The sequence below is a fragment of the Misgurnus anguillicaudatus genome, chromosome 2 (assembly GCF_027580225.2).
Source record: "Misgurnus anguillicaudatus chromosome 2, ASM2758022v2, whole genome shotgun sequence".
NCBI lineage: Eukaryota > Metazoa > Chordata > Actinopteri > Cypriniformes > Cobitidae > Misgurnus > Misgurnus anguillicaudatus.
Window position 1 is genome coordinate 9219622 of NC_073338.2, and position 18383 is coordinate 9238004.

General features: G+C 36.7%; 1 protein-coding gene across 1 annotated transcript; it reads right to left on the bottom strand.

The window, feature by feature from the left end:
• Nucleotides 1–3373: 3373 nt before the first annotated feature.
• On the bottom strand, nucleotides 3374–17888 carry cdc34b (cell division cycle 34 homolog (S. cerevisiae) b). Its single transcript, XM_055201299.2, has 5 exons — nucleotides 17140–17888; nucleotides 9314–9400; nucleotides 8719–8816; nucleotides 5796–5930; nucleotides 3374–4674 (listed from the first exon to the last, which is right to left on the bottom strand). The coding sequence occupies exons 1-5, from the start codon at nucleotides 17323–17325 to the stop codon at nucleotides 4461–4463; spliced, it is 720 nt and encodes a 239-aa protein (XP_055057274.1). The 5' UTR covers nucleotides 17326–17888; the 3' UTR covers nucleotides 3374–4460.
• Nucleotides 17889–18383: the final 495 nt, after the last annotated feature.

The following is an 18383-nucleotide window of genomic DNA, read 5'->3' on the forward strand; positions in this document are numbered from 1 at the left end:
TTGTATTTTATTGTAGCTGTATTTTTTAGTTATGAAGGCTTAAATCATAACAAACCAACTGCAGGTTGATTGATATTAAATGTTGATATTTGAAATCACCTAAACAAACACGCCCCTACCCCAATAGAATCTGGACCTTCTTTTAAAAGACCCGCCCACACATACGTAACCCCGGCAAGGATGTTGGTTAGTAGACACGCTCCTTACTGCTGATTGGCTACAACAGTGGTTCTCAAACTTTTTCAGCATGCGGCCCCCCTTATATACGGTGCATTCCTTTGCGGCCCCCCAAAGAAAATTTATGACAAATTTGTTCTAAAACGTAACATTTTAATAAAAAACAACAACATTATATTATACAAAGTAGTGCTGTTGGTTAGTAGCCTTATTCTTTTAGGTTTAATTACATAGAATTCATTATAAATTAATGTATTTTATAAAATGTCATAAAGCTGGGGCACCCCTGGGACCACCTTGCGGCCCTGGACCCCAGTTTGAGAACCGCTGGGCTACAAGTGTGTTTTGGTAGGCGGCCCGTCTCCTTTTCCAAAGCGCTTTTCAAACATTGTGCACCCCGCCTTTAATTGGAATGGTTTTGGAGCCAAACTCTTCATATATTGACTGGTTGTCTGTGTATCTTCTGAAAGCATTGTTTGATTTTGAGCACAGATGAAACAGTTGAGTCAGAGGTTCTGTAAATGTAGTTTGAAGATTTGATTTTGTGTTTGAGAAAGTGGGCAATAGTTTCAAGAAATATGTTTTTGCAGATGTGAAAAACCAATATCTTTGTAATAGCTGTTGGGTTTAAGGAAACACAGTATATTAACCCATCTTGTTTCCTGAGCAATTACAATTTAATTATTTGAAATATTTTTTAAAGCAGGAGTTTAAGGTATGTGCCCTAAAATAAATTAAACTTATGTTAGATTATTACACACTGGAAACTGAGACAACTTGCCCCGGCCGGGTATCGTTATGATGATGTCATCAGGGATGCTTCAGATGTTTCAATTCTGTATGTATGTACGTATGCATGTATATGTTTTGGGACTGTCCTTTAACAAAGTCTTTCTGGAGTGATATTGAATTACTAATTGTCCAAAATATTCTTCAATTTTCTTCTTTGAAAGGGGCCATGGCATGAAAATCTGACTTTTTCCATGTTTAAGTGCTATAATTGGGTCCCCAGTGCTTCTATCAACCTAGAAAACGTGAAAAAGATCAACCCAGTAACTTAGTTTTGGTAAACCATTCTCTACAAGCACATACAAAAATAGGTCGTTGAAATTTGGCTCTTCTTATGATGTCATAAAAAGCTCTTATTAAAATAATACCGCCTTCTTAATCTGCACTATCCATTCACAGCACTGCCATTTAGTGAAGAGAAAAAGAAAGAGAAAAAAATAATACACAGCACAATCGAGTTTCAATAACAACAAACCATCATCATTGTGATCAGTGTTTGCACTTCATCAGTTCATTTACATTTTAAAGGACACACCCAAAATGGCACATTTTGCACACACCAAAGTGTCAATTTTAACATGTTATAATAAGTTATTTATATGGTATTTTGAGCTTAAACTTCACAGTTGTGCTCTGGGGACACCAAAGATTTATTTGACATATTAAAAAAGTCTTGTGCCATGGCCCCTTTAACTTAAAGAAACATACTTTTGGATTTTATGTTAATGACAAGACATTAATCAATGCAAGCTTTTCTATAAATATTTTATATTTACTGGAAGGTTTCATATTCATAAATGTAAATTTACAAAAAAATAAATCCTACTTGAATGTCTTCAAACAAGAATTGCATTTATATTTGGATACCATTCTGACTCTGTTAATAAAGTCATAAAAACGATTAAAATATGTAACCATATTAAATTGAATATGCTTGTGAATTTATTTATGCCCTTTCTCTTTTATTTATTTCTTTTTTCCCCCTTTGTGATCTTAATGTGAATTTCATTTACATTCCTTGTACTTATGTTGTATGATGGTTTCTTATTATCTTGTGTATTACTTGGAAAAATGTTTTGTTGTTGTTGTTTGCTGTATCTACATCTTTTTTGATTGTAATAAAAAATTCACATTTGAGCAAAAAAAAAAAATAGATTGCTGTTCTTCCCATACAGGTTAGTCGCTAGAGCCACAAAAATGCAATATAAAACTGCTTGTAATGTATACATATTAACGTAGAACAATGAACGATCTCCATATTCTAAATCTGAAAAGATGTTTTTAATGTACAGATTAATATATTAATGTTTCATTACTGTTTTCACGTCTTAATACATTTTCAGACAGATTACAGTGTCCTTCTGGTCTATATGCTTTACCAGATCTGTAACCGTATCTCAGTGGAGCTCCTCATCTCTGTATTCATTATGTAGCCTGTGAGTTTATCTGAATGAGCAGCGAGTACAGTGTTTCCAGGCAAACCCTGAATGCCAGCCGGATCGTTGGCATGGCAACAGAGTAAGACAACTGCACTTTGGAACGCCTGAAGGAGACCCTGAATGCTCCAGCTGTGCCGAACATCTCCTTCTGCTTCATTTTATAAATAGTAGCAAAAAATTGTGCATTGCAATCAAACGATTATGTCCAATTTACTGCAAAACAAAGCTCAATTGGCTCTCCTCAATAATTGCACACACATCAAGTTCTCAAGGTCTCAGACTGTGCCTAAAAATAACAAGGTAAAGTGTGTGATTTCAATTCCATTCTTGCTTATTTTTATAGAAATCTTCAGTTGAAACAGCAGGTTAAGTTCATAAAAAGTCTATTGTGCTATAAAATTTACTTTTAGCTATAACGATGCACCGATATATATCGGCCTATAATCGGTATCTGCAGATAAAAGCATTTTTTCCCCACTATCGAACATCAGCAGATCAATGAGCCAGGCAGATTATATCCTGCCAATCAAAATGGGTAAAAAACTTCTAGAAGTGAAAAAAGCAAAACTATCGGTATCTATTTTATATTTTAAAATGTATATTTTTACCTCCAGACACTTCCATAAAAAAGTAATTCAAGTGTCTTCTTAAAACAAAAACAAAATAGGCATCTAGACCAATTATTAATTTGAAGTTATATTAATTTCAAGATGTACATCACATTTTCACCACCACTCAAAAAGGGCTGCACCAGTTAAAGGGTTAAGCAACTGAATATATCGGCACCTTTATATCAAATATCATGCATGACTATTTGTATAGTGCATGCCTACTTTTAACATTACTGCTCAATAAATACAAAAACATTTCTACAATAGTGACCAAACTCCTTAAAAGCTTTTAAATGAGCCCCAGAAACACTGAGCAACCTTAATTTCCCAATACTCTCAAAATAAAACCAAATGCTATTCTAATAAAGATCTTTATTCAGTTTTAAATATGCCAACAAACCGTAAAAATACATACAGTTCAATTTAATGGACAAATCTCCTTGTGTGCATCGCAGCCTCCTGGGATACGGTTGTAAATTGTCCTCAAAACGACTTTGCAAAGATGGATGACTTGCAGGTGGGAAGAGAAATACTTTTTTGTTTGTGGGATTTCTTTGTCTCGATTGGTTTATCCTGAGAGTCAGTCGGTATGAGTGGAAACTGAAAAAAGCGACAGGACGCCTCCAGTCAGCGAAAAAGGAACGATTCGATTGTGACATCACGATTCAAGACGTGCCATCATTTCAAGGAGCGATAAAACAAAACGAACGAAGCAACAGTCATTTGAGAGTTACCCTAAATCCCAAATTTAGGGCAATTCTTTAAAAAACACAAACGTACATCTATGAATAAAATCCCCCATAGCAGATTAAATAAAATGTTGCTACTATTAAACACATCCATTAACAACCCCAACCAGTAAATCTGATTATATCCATTTCTGATAAGGTTCTATATCTTGGTACGAAGAAAAAAAAAACATCATTTCAATAATTTACTATACAAGTTAAATATTGCATTGTAAACCGTTTCAATATTTTACAATGCAAGCAAGGTTTTATCAATGTATCATGCTTGTATTTTTGCGCAGGGCTTTCCCAAAACGTAATTCCTAAATGCTCAAGGGGGGAACAAAACTGAGCAAACTTTAACCTTCAGTATCTCTTTATTGCTGGACCATTCGTATGCGCAAAACAGTGAGGTGAACAAAATGATTATTAACGCTATCAAAGCGTTGACCGCCTGACGTCTTAAAACGCACATGCTCCCTTTTTTTTAAAAGAAACAAAGAGAGCATGAAGCAAACAAAAAAGAGGATTTTAAAATAAAGCTGAATGCCAGCACAATATGACACTGACAAAAAACAGCATAATGCTTTAAAAAAAAAAAAAGTTCAAAGTAAAGGGCCATCGGAGAGAAAGTTAATGCGGGGCGCATGCCTTAACGTTTCGACTTCTGAAATGATGCTGATGAGACAAGGATGAATGTGATAATGGGAATGTCGTCATGACTCTTCATTGCCAGAGTCATCTTCATCATAGCAACAGTCCTCGCCATCCTCATCCTCTATGTCTTCGTCGTCATAGTAATCGTCGTATAACAGATCAGAGCCCTCGTCCAGCGCGGGGGCACGTGGAGGCACGCAATACTCCGCCAGTGTGGTGGGAACTTTAACACCGTCCCGCTCTGCCTCTGCTTTAGTGGCCAAAACCTGTTTCCTGTAACAGACACACACACACAATTACACACTTTTTACACAACATTAAAGGATTGCTTACAGTAAAATACATTATGGAGGCATTGCAAGCGAGTGCTGTAAATAATTGTTTACTTATGCATCCATCATATCACTTAAAAACTACACGAGTTTTCGTCATAACTACTGCCTTGGTAATTGAACGCATGGTGTTCATGTAACTCGAGAGCAATGCATTAGAAAAGCAAAAGCTGTCAGTTTGATCCCCAGCTAACACATATGCTAAATTGAGTTTGCATTGGATAAAATGCATACATATAAATGCATGGCACAAACATCCAGAATAATCGTATAGGTTAATTTACATGTTGAAACACCTACTATAATGAATTTAATAACCTGTTTCTATTTCTACTGCATCATTCATTTCAATTTAGGGGCTGAATAGACATTTTACATCATATTAGCTCTTCAAATGAGAAAAATAATTCCCTTATGGGGGAATGAAAGAAATCTGATGATGCAATAGTGTGAGAGCCAGTGTTAATAATAGGACATAAATACATCACTTGTGTTTCAGTTACTTGTTCAACCACAGGAGGGCACCAATGATCCAGAAAATAAATCAAAATCTTTTTCAATCAGCAACGTCTTTACTTCAGGTTAATGGTGCTGTCAACATATAATAAATATCCAGCTCCAAATCACAAAGCTGAACCTTAAAGGGGGTCTGATAAAGGCGTAAAGGGATGTTTTCTTCCCTGACATCCTAAGAAATGTTAGTCAGGTCTTCTTGCACCAAAAACATTATTTAGTTTTTACATGATTACTTTACATCCTTATATAGAATTAAACTGGCTTCTGCTTGCTACGGCAATTTCCTAAAAAATTATATGGAAATTATATCCGTTATGATTGGTCTACCTTTTGCATATGAACAAGTACATATATGGTCATAAGAAAAAAAACCTAAATGTACAGACACAAGTCACTTTGTATAAAAGTATTCACCAAATGCATAAATTTAAAGGGGGATGTTTGCACTGCGAGTAACAATATGTTTCTCATAACAACATATTGAAATAAAAAGATTCAATGCGGTGCATTTTAATATTTCATTATTCATCATAAATCATCATTTACCTAATGATCTCTGCGTATTCCCTGTCTTTTCCTTTACTGTCTCTCCATTTGCGGTACATGACGGAGGCGTCGACGTTAGCAGGAGAAAATGTGTTTGGTTCATTCAGCAGAGAGATGACACTCAACAGGATCGTTCTGAAACACACACACAAAGAGTTATAAATGAATTACTTTAATGCCAATCTTTCCCAGAGATGCTCGGTGAAGATTTTACAGTTAATGCTTTCATGTGTATTGTTTATGGCCACACCAGTGATGTACGATAGAGCAGTGACCATTGTGGTATCGGCAAACAGTCACATTTGAGTTTTTATCATTAGGTCTTTAAAGCTGGGTTTTCATCACCCTGATTTTATGCACATTTTGAAGTAACGCATCAGAAACGAGTGATGGAAATGCCAAATTTTGAATAAAAATTGACGTAGCGAACATTAAACCCGCGGGACTGACTGTCTAGCTGTATCAGCTGTCGTTGTCTTTCCCATTTATGGGTAGGGCTATCACAACGATTAAGTAATCGTCTCACCGTGATTTTTTTACTTTATCGCAATGATTTTAAATCACCGCAATGATTGCACATCTCTCTAAAAAACACAAGGGGGAGCTGCAGCGCCTGTATAAATGAGACAGTATCAGATTACTTTTAAATATGTGTTATGTGTATTAATATTTACTGCCAGGTAAACCTTGCAAAAGATTTAAATAATCACAACAATGTGTGAAAATTATTTCACAAACAAAAAAATGTATGGGAATTAAATGTCAAACCAATAAAACAGACAATTAATCCCCATAATCATCAAAGCCCTAAAACGGGCAATTAATTGTCATAATAGTCACAATTTATTAGACCAGTGGTTCTCAAACTGGGGGCTGGGGCCCCCAGGGGGGCCGCGAGATGGTGCCAGGAGGGCCTCAGTTTTATGAGATTTTATAAAATACATTAATTTATCATGAATTCTGTGTAATTAAACAAAAAAAATAATTCAATATTACTCAATAGCACTTCTTTGAATAATTTTATATGTTTTGTTTATTTCAAATGTTACATTTTAGAACAAATTTGTCATACATTTTCTCTGGGGGGGGGGGGGCCGCGAAGAAATGCACGGAACACAAGGGGGGTTGCACGCTAAAAAAGATTGAGAACCACTGTATTAGACAATTAACCGTCAGCAAAATGTCATAACCGTGACAGCCCTATTTATGGGGCTCGACATCTTCGTAATGCCCTTGCTGCTATTGCCTGCATCAAAAATGCTGCATTCCTTTTTTCTGTGCACAGCATTCAGTTTGCCAATTACAAGCTATACTGCTAGTAAATTTATAACTTGCCCCAATCGTAACTAAATGCAGTCCTGTCTCCATTTTTTAAGCGTGCCTTGTTTTATTTACTGTTGGTTACTAATACCACGATCATACGCTCAAACCACTTGATGGAAATACACCAAATTCCCATTTCTTTGTTTTTCATTTTATGCACATTTTAAAAAGATTTACTACACGTTTGGATGAAAACCCAGCTTCAGATAAAAATATTTTTCCTTGCTAATAGGGATGCTCCAATCCATCGGCTGCAGATCGGTATCAGACGATAACGGCATTAAATGACTCGATCGGGTGCTCGCTAAATTTGCCGATCTCCTGAACCGATCTTTCTGTTTACTTTTGTCATCAAAGGCAACATCTGTGGTATTTCTTAAATATTTTTTTAATTGTTAACAGTTACAGTCATCAAAGAGCTTGCATATGAGCTTGAGGTATCGGCATTAGTATTGGCCGATCATGAAGACAACAAACCGGTAATCGGTATCGGCTGCAAAAATCCTGATCGGAGCATCCCTACTTGCTAACATTCAAATCAGGGATGCACGATATATCGGCCGACATATCGTTATTGGACGATAACTGCTTATTTTTAATATTATCGGTTATCGGTCTGATAGCAAAATTAGGCCGATAAATGAAAGCCGATAAATGATGGATTATTTTGGTTTGTTGAACCACTTCACTTGCTCATTGCTGGCCATGTGGAGTTTTGATTGGTGCTTTTTGCGTCATAGCACGAAGATGACACGTGTTGCGGGCTTAAGAAGAGTATGCTAGTCTAGCGCAAAGACAAGATGTCCGCGGTCTGTGAGTTTTTCATTGTGAAAATATGAATATTTATCGGGCTATAGATATCGGTTATCGGCCCCCAAATTTGTAGAGTTATCGGTATCGGCCAAAATTTCCATATCGGTGCATCCCTAATTCAAATGTATTGATCTTTTCCACATTATTTCAAAATCTACCATCAAAACATTATTTAAGGTACAATTTTATAACACCTATAAGCAAATACATCATGCATAATTTCATAATACAATTTAGGGGCACAATGTAGATATTGGCGCTCTAAAACATGCAACAGTCGATCTTGACTGAAAATACACCCATCTCTCTGTGTACAGCGACAGGTGTTCAACAACAGGAATGATTAACAAGATCTTCCTGGAAGACGTGAGCTTTTCCCCTGAGCCCACAATGCCCAGTGAAACAGGAAACCAGACTACATGAAACACAAAAACACTGAGATGTCCACGGAGATATTTTCTATGAAAAGCAAGCAACCGGAAAACTCCTCAACATTAAAGTGGCCTACTCTTAAATTGAATAGACCCCTGCGATTCGGTAAAATAAATAATCACTCTTTGTGACAGCCACTGGTAGATAAACATCTACTGATACCTGGAGGAAAATTCATTTTCACATCACAAACAATGCTGTCTCTACACAAATCCTAGATGCACAGGTTATCTTCAAAACATCATAAAAAAAGGGTAACCAGGCTTCAATAATGCATGTATTGAAGGAAGAACCAGTCGTGGGATTGGTTAAATTTGCAGGTTTAGTCAAAAGTGGGTTAGATATGAAACCATACCTGACGTTCTGTGTGGGGTTCCACCTCTCTGAGGGAAGTTCTCCGCTCTGTGGATCATCTACTGGAGGATGAAGAATGGAGATACAAACATCGCCGTTCTGTGAAAACATCCACAGATTAATCATTCATAGTATCATAACTCTTACTGTGAGCCATCACCCCAGCGCCATCACTCAAAAGCCTGACAGAGAGATGTGTGAAAGTGAAATAAGGAGAAACGGCTTCAGGATAACACTGAAAAACATGCCTGGACTGTGAAAATTCTTATGCATGTGCTGCATTTAAATCATTACACTTTAACACAATGTTTGGCTTAGATTTGTAAAGCTGCCTTTGACATGTTATCCATCTCTCATGTCAAGCGCACACAACAACATGACCTAATACTTTCCAGGCCACAAACAGGTCTTAACTGCATGTTGGTCAACCACGCCTCTTTGTGCTTCCTGGTAACATTACAGAGCTCAATAAATCCACTGATTAAAACTTTAGGCCGATCAGAGCGGCATTAACCAAAATCTCAATGTTTGCATCTGCTCCAACAAAGTAAGTTACACGTTTCATTATACAGTGTGACTGGCTGAAAAGATCTTACCTCATAGATGTTAGGGTGCCACATTTTGGTAAGGAATCGAAACGTGGGTGGTGAATACGGATAATCGATCGGGAACTTAATACGAGCCTAGAAAAACAGGACAAAAACAAACAGATTAGAACAGTCTGAAATAACGTGGCTGATTTATACTTCTGTGTAAGACCGAAGCCTAGCCTCTACTCAGTAGGCTACGCGTCAGTTTTCATTTATAGTTCTGTGTCTTTGTCAACGTGCAATTACACATTCAGATCACTAGTAGGCAGTGTCCACGGGCATGTTACAGTATCAAGGCAACAGTCGAAGAAGAAGCAGCTTGTTATGCATGTTGTTGCAGAAGCATCAGCAGAGATTGAGGAAAATATACAGAAACATTTGTTGCAACTTGATCTGTCAAATATTGCTCCGCTTTAATTTTTACAGTCGCAAGCGGAAATGCGACGCAGAATTTTGAGTGGGGAGGGCCAAAGGGGGGTCACACACCGGACGCGCAGCGCCATTTTAAACAAATCGAACACAATGTTTTCTATGAGTATACGCACACCGGCGCCGACAGGTGGCGTCTGTCCGTGGCTCCCAGCTACGACTCTGGAAGTTGCTCAAATCCCTGTCGCACCACAGAGCGCCACTCACATAGTGATAGCTGCTATCTAAGCTCGCACTATTTAATGTGCACTTCCGGTGTACAATACCTCAGAGTTGTAGACACGACTCGACCTCCTTAAGGCATAACAATCACAGCATTTGCGGTATAGATCAATATGGATCAATGTGCCAATTAAATTTCTAACATCAAGGCCACACATAAAATGTTGATATGTGGTACCTTTATTTTGACACTCTCCGCATCCTCATTCCTTGACGTAATGTCCAGGGTTTCCCGCAGCATATTTCAGTTAAGGCGGCCCACTTAAGCTTGGAAACCCTACCGCCTTAACTAGGTCGTCCAAAAACATGGCCGAAATGAGAAAGACGTGTTCCGGACCGTCACTGGAGGATAACTAGCCAGTTGATAAAACATCTTGGAGAATAGCACAGACGCGCCTCACAGCCAGAGCGTGCACGCGCACCACACGTCCGAAATGAGATAAGACGTGGTACGTCATGTCTGGAGGATAGCCAGTTGATAAAACGCGTGTCCGTGAGAGCTGTAAGTGGACTTATGTTTTGGGGTTATTTAAGCCTGTTATTGTATTAGTCTATAGTTCTTCTAATTTTAAAGTAAGTTAACTGGTGATTTTGTTGTTTGAGAAACCTGCTAGCTAGGTTTCACGTGCCTGTTGATTAGATATAATTGTTGAGCGCTCTTGCTCACTTTATTTATGTGCATTATTTACATTATTTAATATTTAAGATAATGTAATTAATAGTGGGAAATAAGCAGTTTTTACAATTTTTGCGCTATCTATCATCGTTCGACAGACGTTCTACAACATCTGCTTTAGTTTGTGTTTATTAACCCTTTAGTTTCACTTCATCACGCAGCTATTCCCATTAGAGGTAAAAACATTTAATTCATTAATAATCTAGTATGTAAAATTAAGTTTTATTTGAGTGTTTTAAAAATAAATATTTTATTTATTCATTTTATTAAAATATTTTAATTTTCATCATGACGCATAAGCCCCACCCCTTTGATTGCCACGCCCTTGGTCAAACCACCTTAACTAACACATTTTCTGCGGGAAACCTGGCGTCCATCTACGCGTTTCCACCAAAACGCGCATTTTCGTTATTTCATGTGCTAGTGTCAGCAAGTGAATGCAATGCGGCAACAAAGTGGTTGTAGCAGCAAAAACACCGCGAAAATGCCAGAAGACGTTGAGACTGCTATGGGACGCAAATCGTGGGTTTGGAAATATTTTATATTTGGAAAAAAACTAAAGACTTTAACTGTTGCCATCATAAGCTTGATTTTGTGACATTTTTCCCCTCATTGTTTAATTTATTAAAAAGTGTATTTTTTGTTTGTTGTTGTAAATATCTTAATTGAGACAGAGATTGTGCCTTTTTTATAAGAATTTAATTAAACATTCATGTTATATATTTCGTGTAATAATGTAACTAGTGGTGCACCGATATATCGGCCGATGATGCTTGCTATGCTTCTCAATGAATCGCGGTGAAATGTCGCTACATCCAAAAGCCAGAGGGCGCTCTTGTGCAGAAACTCAATATGCGCTGCAGACGAAGAACCATACACACGCAGCTATGACAGGCAGCTCCAGGAAATGTCTTAAGGATATATTTATATTGCTGCTCTTAAAACCTTTTCAGGTATTTTCATGATAATAAAGAATATGTGTAATGATTATGTTTGACGAGTGTCAAAACATAAATGCATGTTTTAAACGACTCAAACTAACAGTGATTTCAGATCAATAAGGACTTACTGATCAAAAGTTGTAGTATATGAAATAGCTGCGTATAATATCGGATTACATTCGTAATTGCATTGAAGAAAAGTTTGATGTATCGACAAATATTGCATTGCTGGAAAATCATCAATATTGTATCGTATCGCAACGAACTGTCGGATTTACACCCCTTACATGTTGTTAGATTTTTAGAGGTGCGCATTACGTATGTGTCTATGTGTAGGCTACGTTGTACACGTCACTCAACAAGAAATCTAAATTGGACTTTATATATACTGCACTTCATCTATGCCTATTCTGAGTATTGGTTTAATGACATGTGGTTATGCATTTACTGCTCATTGTCATCTATATGCAAAAAAAGCCTGTAAGGAAACTCTAAACTTGCGCTGTTTTGCGGGACAACAACCCAACCCAACTTTTCAAAACATCACAGTGGCATCAGGCAGTACAAGGCAGAAATGTCTTATATACAACAGCTTTAGAGGTTTCTGTCTCTAGTGTGAACTCAAGACAGCTGGTCTTAATTGGACTGAAACACATCACTTTGAAGAGAACGGTGGAGATGTAGGAAGAAGAAAATCAAAGAGAACACACACAAATGCACTCCAGGCTGGGAAACAAGGAAATGGGACATTTTTTGGCACAAAAACAACTAGGTTAATCCTTTGTTACGCAAGACATATGCCCTCCATCTCAATTCAATACAGACCTAATTATTTTCAAATCTCATGGCAAATATTAGGAAATTTAAACATTTTGAGCTGCTACTGTGGGATGTGAATATATTGGCATGGAGTATTTTAGTAAGTATAGTTCTTTTAAAGGATTAATTCTCCCCAAAAAAATCTATCCTGTCCTTTCTCTTCCTTATGATGCACCAAACCACCTTTTGTTTTCATTAAATGTAACAAGAGATGCTAGGCAAAATATCTTAACCTGCCCTTAAAATAAATGTGAATCAAGCTCCAAAATAAAAAAAATAACTAACATAATAACAAGACTAAGAGATGTAACTTGAGATGTATGTCTCACCATTGAATCAGATGGGAGCAGAAGTAGTTTTTCAGAGACTGCCTTCCCAGTTCCTGTTTGTTCATTACACAAAGCTATCACAGTTTTCGTTTCAGCAAACGTATATCAAGAACACAGTGTGATGAGTTACTTTTATTCAGCTTTCTCATTTCTGGGATTTGATAGCATGTAGGGATGGGACGGTTACCGGTTTCATGATTAACCATGATAAAATGTCCTGACGGTTATTATTATTGTTTAAAATGTAATTATCATAACAACTGTGTTTGATTACAGTGATTTTGAAAACTCGCGGTAAATCCTGTCCAGCCAGAATCAGCTTGACGCAGGCGCGCACATGCAACATTGGTTTTGCATGAGAAGGCGTGGCGGAAGGCAGTTACAGGTGCACTGTGTTTTAATGCGTTGCTTATGTGTGCATTTGATGTTCTTATTTAAGGTACTGTTCATTAAAACAGGTTCATACATCTCAGGGCTCCATGTTAATGTTCATTTAATGCAGGGGTGTCCAATACAACCAGTCGATCGCAAATGCAATGCAGGTAGATCGCACATGAGTTAATAACTGTATGCTGCTCCACGCCTCCGAGCTTCGGAAAACAAAGCGCCAAATTGGCATTATGGTCTTAGAAACAAGTATTTTTGCGTTGCTGCGCATTTCTTCTCAAGTGTGTTTTTATAAATCTTATGCCGGCCCGCTGCAGCCGAGTCATCTAACTTCCGAAATTTGGATGCACATTCTTGCCTTCATGCAGGAGTTGATCCACACGCACGGTGTATGTGCGCGCGATCGATCGACCGAACAAGAGAGAGAGAGAGAGATGCTTCTGATAATGTTGTTATTTTCTAGTTTATTTCATCAAAACCGCAACTCCGCTATTCCGCTAATGGTGACAGCCCTAAATTCAACGTAGAGATAGTCCTCCTTAAAGTGTTATAAAAAAATGTAACAGTGTTTTGTTAAAAAAATGGTTTTTAGTAGGTCTTGTTGGCGTTATTATTTTAAAAGTAGATTGCCACACAAAAAAGCTTGGACACCCCTGATTTAATGTTTATGCTTAAAAAAAGTGCATATAGCTGCTAATTGTATTTGTTGTTTGCTGATTTTCAAAAATAAAACTTGTTAAAATGTTTTCAGTGTGTGTATCAGTTCTTTTTGAACATTTCCATCTCAATTTAAGAAAACCATGATAATACTGATAACCGTGATAACTTTGGTCACTATAATCATGATATGAAATTTTCTAACCGTCCCATCCCTAATTTTATATTTTCATTATAATGGAATAAAGGCCACATCAACAATGTGCTAAACTTAAAACTAAAGTATACTTAACCAAATACATTTACACAACAGCGATGTCGTAAAAAAAAACTTTTTCTGAAAAATTTCACAAACATATGACAATGTTGTCAAAAGGATCCACAATAACGCTTTATTACGGGTGTAAGGCCAGTTGATGGCGATGCTACTTTAAAGCAGTCATTATTAGGGGTGTAACGGTACGTGTATTCGTACCGGACCGTTTCGGTAAAGGGCTTTCGGCACGGTGCGCATGTGCAGTGAATGTCTACTGTCAAACATATAACAGAAGAAAAGATTTTTATTTACTTGGTTGTATATTCGTTTGATTATTGATGTAAACGCTTAAATTGCTTGCTATGCAGTTACACATAGAGCAGTAATTTTATTTTTATATAGAGATGGTATATAACCAATTCAATACTGTGACTTTAAAAAAATCCAAAATAAATCAAAACATAAACATTTTTGGTGGCCAAAATGTAGGCTAATAGTTCATAAATGTATTCAGAAATTGAATTTGGTAGTTTAGAGAAAAAGTTTAAGAGAAGGTTAAGAAAAGATTTACCTACTGTTATAATATAATGTAAAAAGTATGTTATTTAGTGGAGACCTTTGAAGCAGTATTTTGTTTATTATCTTTTTTATTTTATATATATTTTAATAAAAAGTTTTAAAACAAGTGTAAACTAATTGGTAAATAGTAATAAACAACCTGCAGTTTAATGTTGGCATTTTCCCCCAACTGTAACGTAAATGAACCAAACCGTGGCTTCAAAACCAAGGTACGCACCGAACAGTGATTTTTGCGAACCGTTACACCCCTAGTCATTATATATATGCGTAGGTCCTACATCGGTTTTCATTCATACTTATGCGGCGTCCGAATCGACGTGCAATTACACAGGCAGAACGCTAGTAGGCAGTATCCACACGAGTAACCCACATTAGCAGTGCAACAACCAAATAAAAAGCAGCTTGGCCAGTAAACCCATGAAAAAAGAAGCTTGTTGTGTATGATTTGAGAAGACCAGCAGTGGTGGAGGTAAATAGACAACGACTTTTGTTGCAATTTGATTGAAATCACTCCTCAACTTAGCCCATAATTGTTCTTATCGTCGCAAGCAGAAATGCCTATAAAGACCAATAAATACAAACAATTAAGATGGCAAAAACATCGAGCCGTTTTGTTTAGATGGACGATGAGGTAGGTTTATTACTATTACAAGTGATCTTACATTGTAAACAACAGAGTTTTGTCGAGTTTGTTGGAGAAGCATTAATAAACTCAGTGTCTTGCGAAACACATTCCTGTAGGCCGCCATTGATGTTTTGATTATACTAATGCATGCCTGGGTAGTTGACATGTAAATGTGTCATATTGTGTGACAGCAAAAATTTGGAAAAAAACTCTCATTATATACAAATACCTTTGGATTACTTGCTTTCAGATGGAGCGGCATTTACTACACAAAGCTGCGTTCATAATCGTAGACAATCACCTCCGATAATGTATGCCATTTCGTCTAGCTTCTCTGTAAAATACAACTGTGTATTAATTGCCCCTCTATCTGAAAACAGGTGATGGCGATTTAATATTAATTACGGAGTCGGCTTTACTGATGAGATACGTTTTTTGCCCAGCCCTAATATAGACTGAATTAACACATGCGCATGACGGCATCGTTATCACCTATTAGGTTTTCACAGTTTGCACAGAGATGACATGGCGATGTTTTTAAAAACTGGCACTTGCAAATCCGTCACGTTTGCATTTTTCAGGACCATCCTTGCTTTTCCTACTATGGAAGCCAATGGTTACAATTATCAAAATATCTAATTTTGTGTTCATCAGAAAAAAAGAAATTTATACAGATTTTTGACAACATGAGGATGAGAAAATGACAGTTTTTAATTTTTGGGTGAACTATCTCACAACTAAATTCATCAATATATTCCACAGTGGCTTGGCTGGTTTGAAATCCTCTGAATAAACGCTCTTGTAAAGGTGCCAACAAACACTCGGAGAGGTTGTTCCTGTGAACAGGCAAACTGTGTGAATAATTTTCTCCATCAAACAAAGAAGCACAATGCTCAATGCAAATACACACAAGCCACTGGTTCATCTTGACCCTTTGGGCCTTTTGAGTTCACTTCTGCTATTAGTTGGGTCTCAAATCCTGAAAGTCCAGTAAACAGTGAAGTCGCCGTATCTGCTAAATCTACTGTATGTGTGTGTGCGCGCGCGCGTGTGTGTGTGTTCTCGGTGTAAACAAAGGCATGATGAGTATGTGACCTATTTTAAATCTCTAAACAGTCAATGCACTTCCTCTATAATCCAAAGAGAAACTACCCTGAAACAAGTTGAATAATTTAATGCCACCTCAAACGTTATTAAGGTCATTAATTATAAAGCATTAGGAGAGAAGAACGGGTTTATCTGCTCGTGTGGAAAAGAATGAGATTCCTTACAATGATCCTCTGTCGTTACACCACCACTTTTATTATTAATGATTGATTGTGGCAATGATTCAAGACAACAATGCAGAACAAAACAAAAGACATCAGACTGGTCAAAATGTGAGCCTAACCTTAATAAAATGTAAGGTGGTCGTGAATAACATATTTTTGGAGCAACACTAGAAATTAAACTAAATATGTAGGCCAATAGAAGGTAAAAAAAACCTACAATGACCTTTGAGATTCCACCAGGAATCTGTTAAGACAATGGGTTTTACATAAATGGGATCAAGTGCTGTAACATTTAACATTATTAACTAATAATACTTTGTGCAAAGTAGTACAAATCACTTCCCCCGATATCCATCACGAGTCAATGAGGAACAAAGAGACCAAACAAACGAGCACTTTCAACCCATTATCCTAAACAAAGACCCCCATCATCTCATCAAGTCACTCCTGGTGAAAAACAGGACAGAGATGATCAAATCAGGATTTAAAATCCATCAAACATATGAGTTATAGCTAAACATAACAAAATAAAACAAACAAACAAACACATAAAGAGATGCAGTTATCTAACGCCATCTCAGTCTCTAAATTTAGATCATCAGCCATCTGTTCCTAAAAATAACACAATTTCACCCTCTTACCTTAAAATACCCCCCCTCGTAATGAGTGTTTGGGGGTCCAAAAATCGCCACTTCCCAGTTGTAGAGATCAGCTTCATCCACTAATGTGATCTTGAAACCCTCCACTGGTTCTTCCTGCAGCGACTTCATCTCCAACATAAGAGCTTTCTGAGAGCTGGCGACCTGAGCACTACTCTGTTGGGCCATTTCTACCCAAATGACACTAAAAGTGCGTTTCGTTGATTGAAAAAAGGCCCAAAAAGTTGACGAGATGTGACGAGGCGACGAAAGCTGGATTTCTTTCTTTGTTCGGAGTTGCTAGCTTAGCGAAGGAAATGACAATATCCTTAAAAAAAAGACTATTTTCGATAAAACAAAAGGTGTTTTAGCTATAAAGCATCATATGTGTGATTTTCGACGCCTGTGGGAATTTAAAAAAATGCTGTTTAGAGTTTATATCTGCAGTTTTGTCTGTCAGGAAAATTGAAACTGCTCTCTCCGGGTTTGTTGTTTTTCGTAGCTGAAGGCTAGCCGTGAAAACCTACTTCGACTACACACTAATCTCTGATGTGAGGTTTTCGTCCAGTGTTAATAAATTCGAGTGTCTGAATGTAAATAAAGAAAGTCTATGCTTGAATTTTGTTGCAAGATGATCCACCGATGAGCGAAATCGGCGTGAACTAGTGTAATTGTTGGAGAGAAGCGATTTATGAGTCGATGTCCTGGATGCGTCTTTCCTCAATTCCAATAGGCTCGCGATGCATTCTGGGTAGTGCAGTTTTTTTGAGAGCTGCGAACGGAAAACAACAGTAACTAAATCTAATAATTAGCAAAAAAAAAACTATTATTAATAGAATTGTAAATGTAAAGTTTAAATGTTTATTTTTGTTATGTTTTTATGTTTACATACGGCAAATATATATATATATATATATATATCAAAATCTACCAAAATTTGTCAAAACATATATTATTTGCTGAAATATACTTTGGAATATGTTTACAAAAATAAATCTTTCACAATTTTTGTATATTTTGAAATATAGTTTAAAAATAAATAAAGCATTATGAAATCTACTATACCTAATTTGTTTATGTTACGAACATGTAAACATAACAGTTTTAAAAATATTAAAATTAAATATTTTTTCAACTTCAAAAATATACTTTATAAAATTAATTTGTATTTAGCATATATTTAAAATATATTTGGCAAAGAATACTTTTTTGCATTATGGTATTTGCTTGCCCTTTAAACAAATTTA

What these genes read in the sequence shown, in the direction of transcription:
- cdc34b (XM_055201299.2), bottom strand. Translation starts at nt 17,325, where the DNA reads ATGGCCCAACAGAGTAGTGCTCAGGTCGCCAGCTCTCAGAAAGCTCTT. An exon ending in ACGAGGGGGGGTATTTTAAG is followed by an intron (nt 9,401 to 17,139) that starts GTAAGAGGGTGA and finishes CTGTTTTTCTAG; the next exon opens with GCTCGTATTAAGTTCCCGAT. An exon ending in GGCACCCTAACATCTATGAG is followed by an intron (nt 8,817 to 9,313) that starts GTAAGATCTTTT and finishes ATGTTTTCACAG; the next exon opens with AACGGCGATGTTTGTATCTC.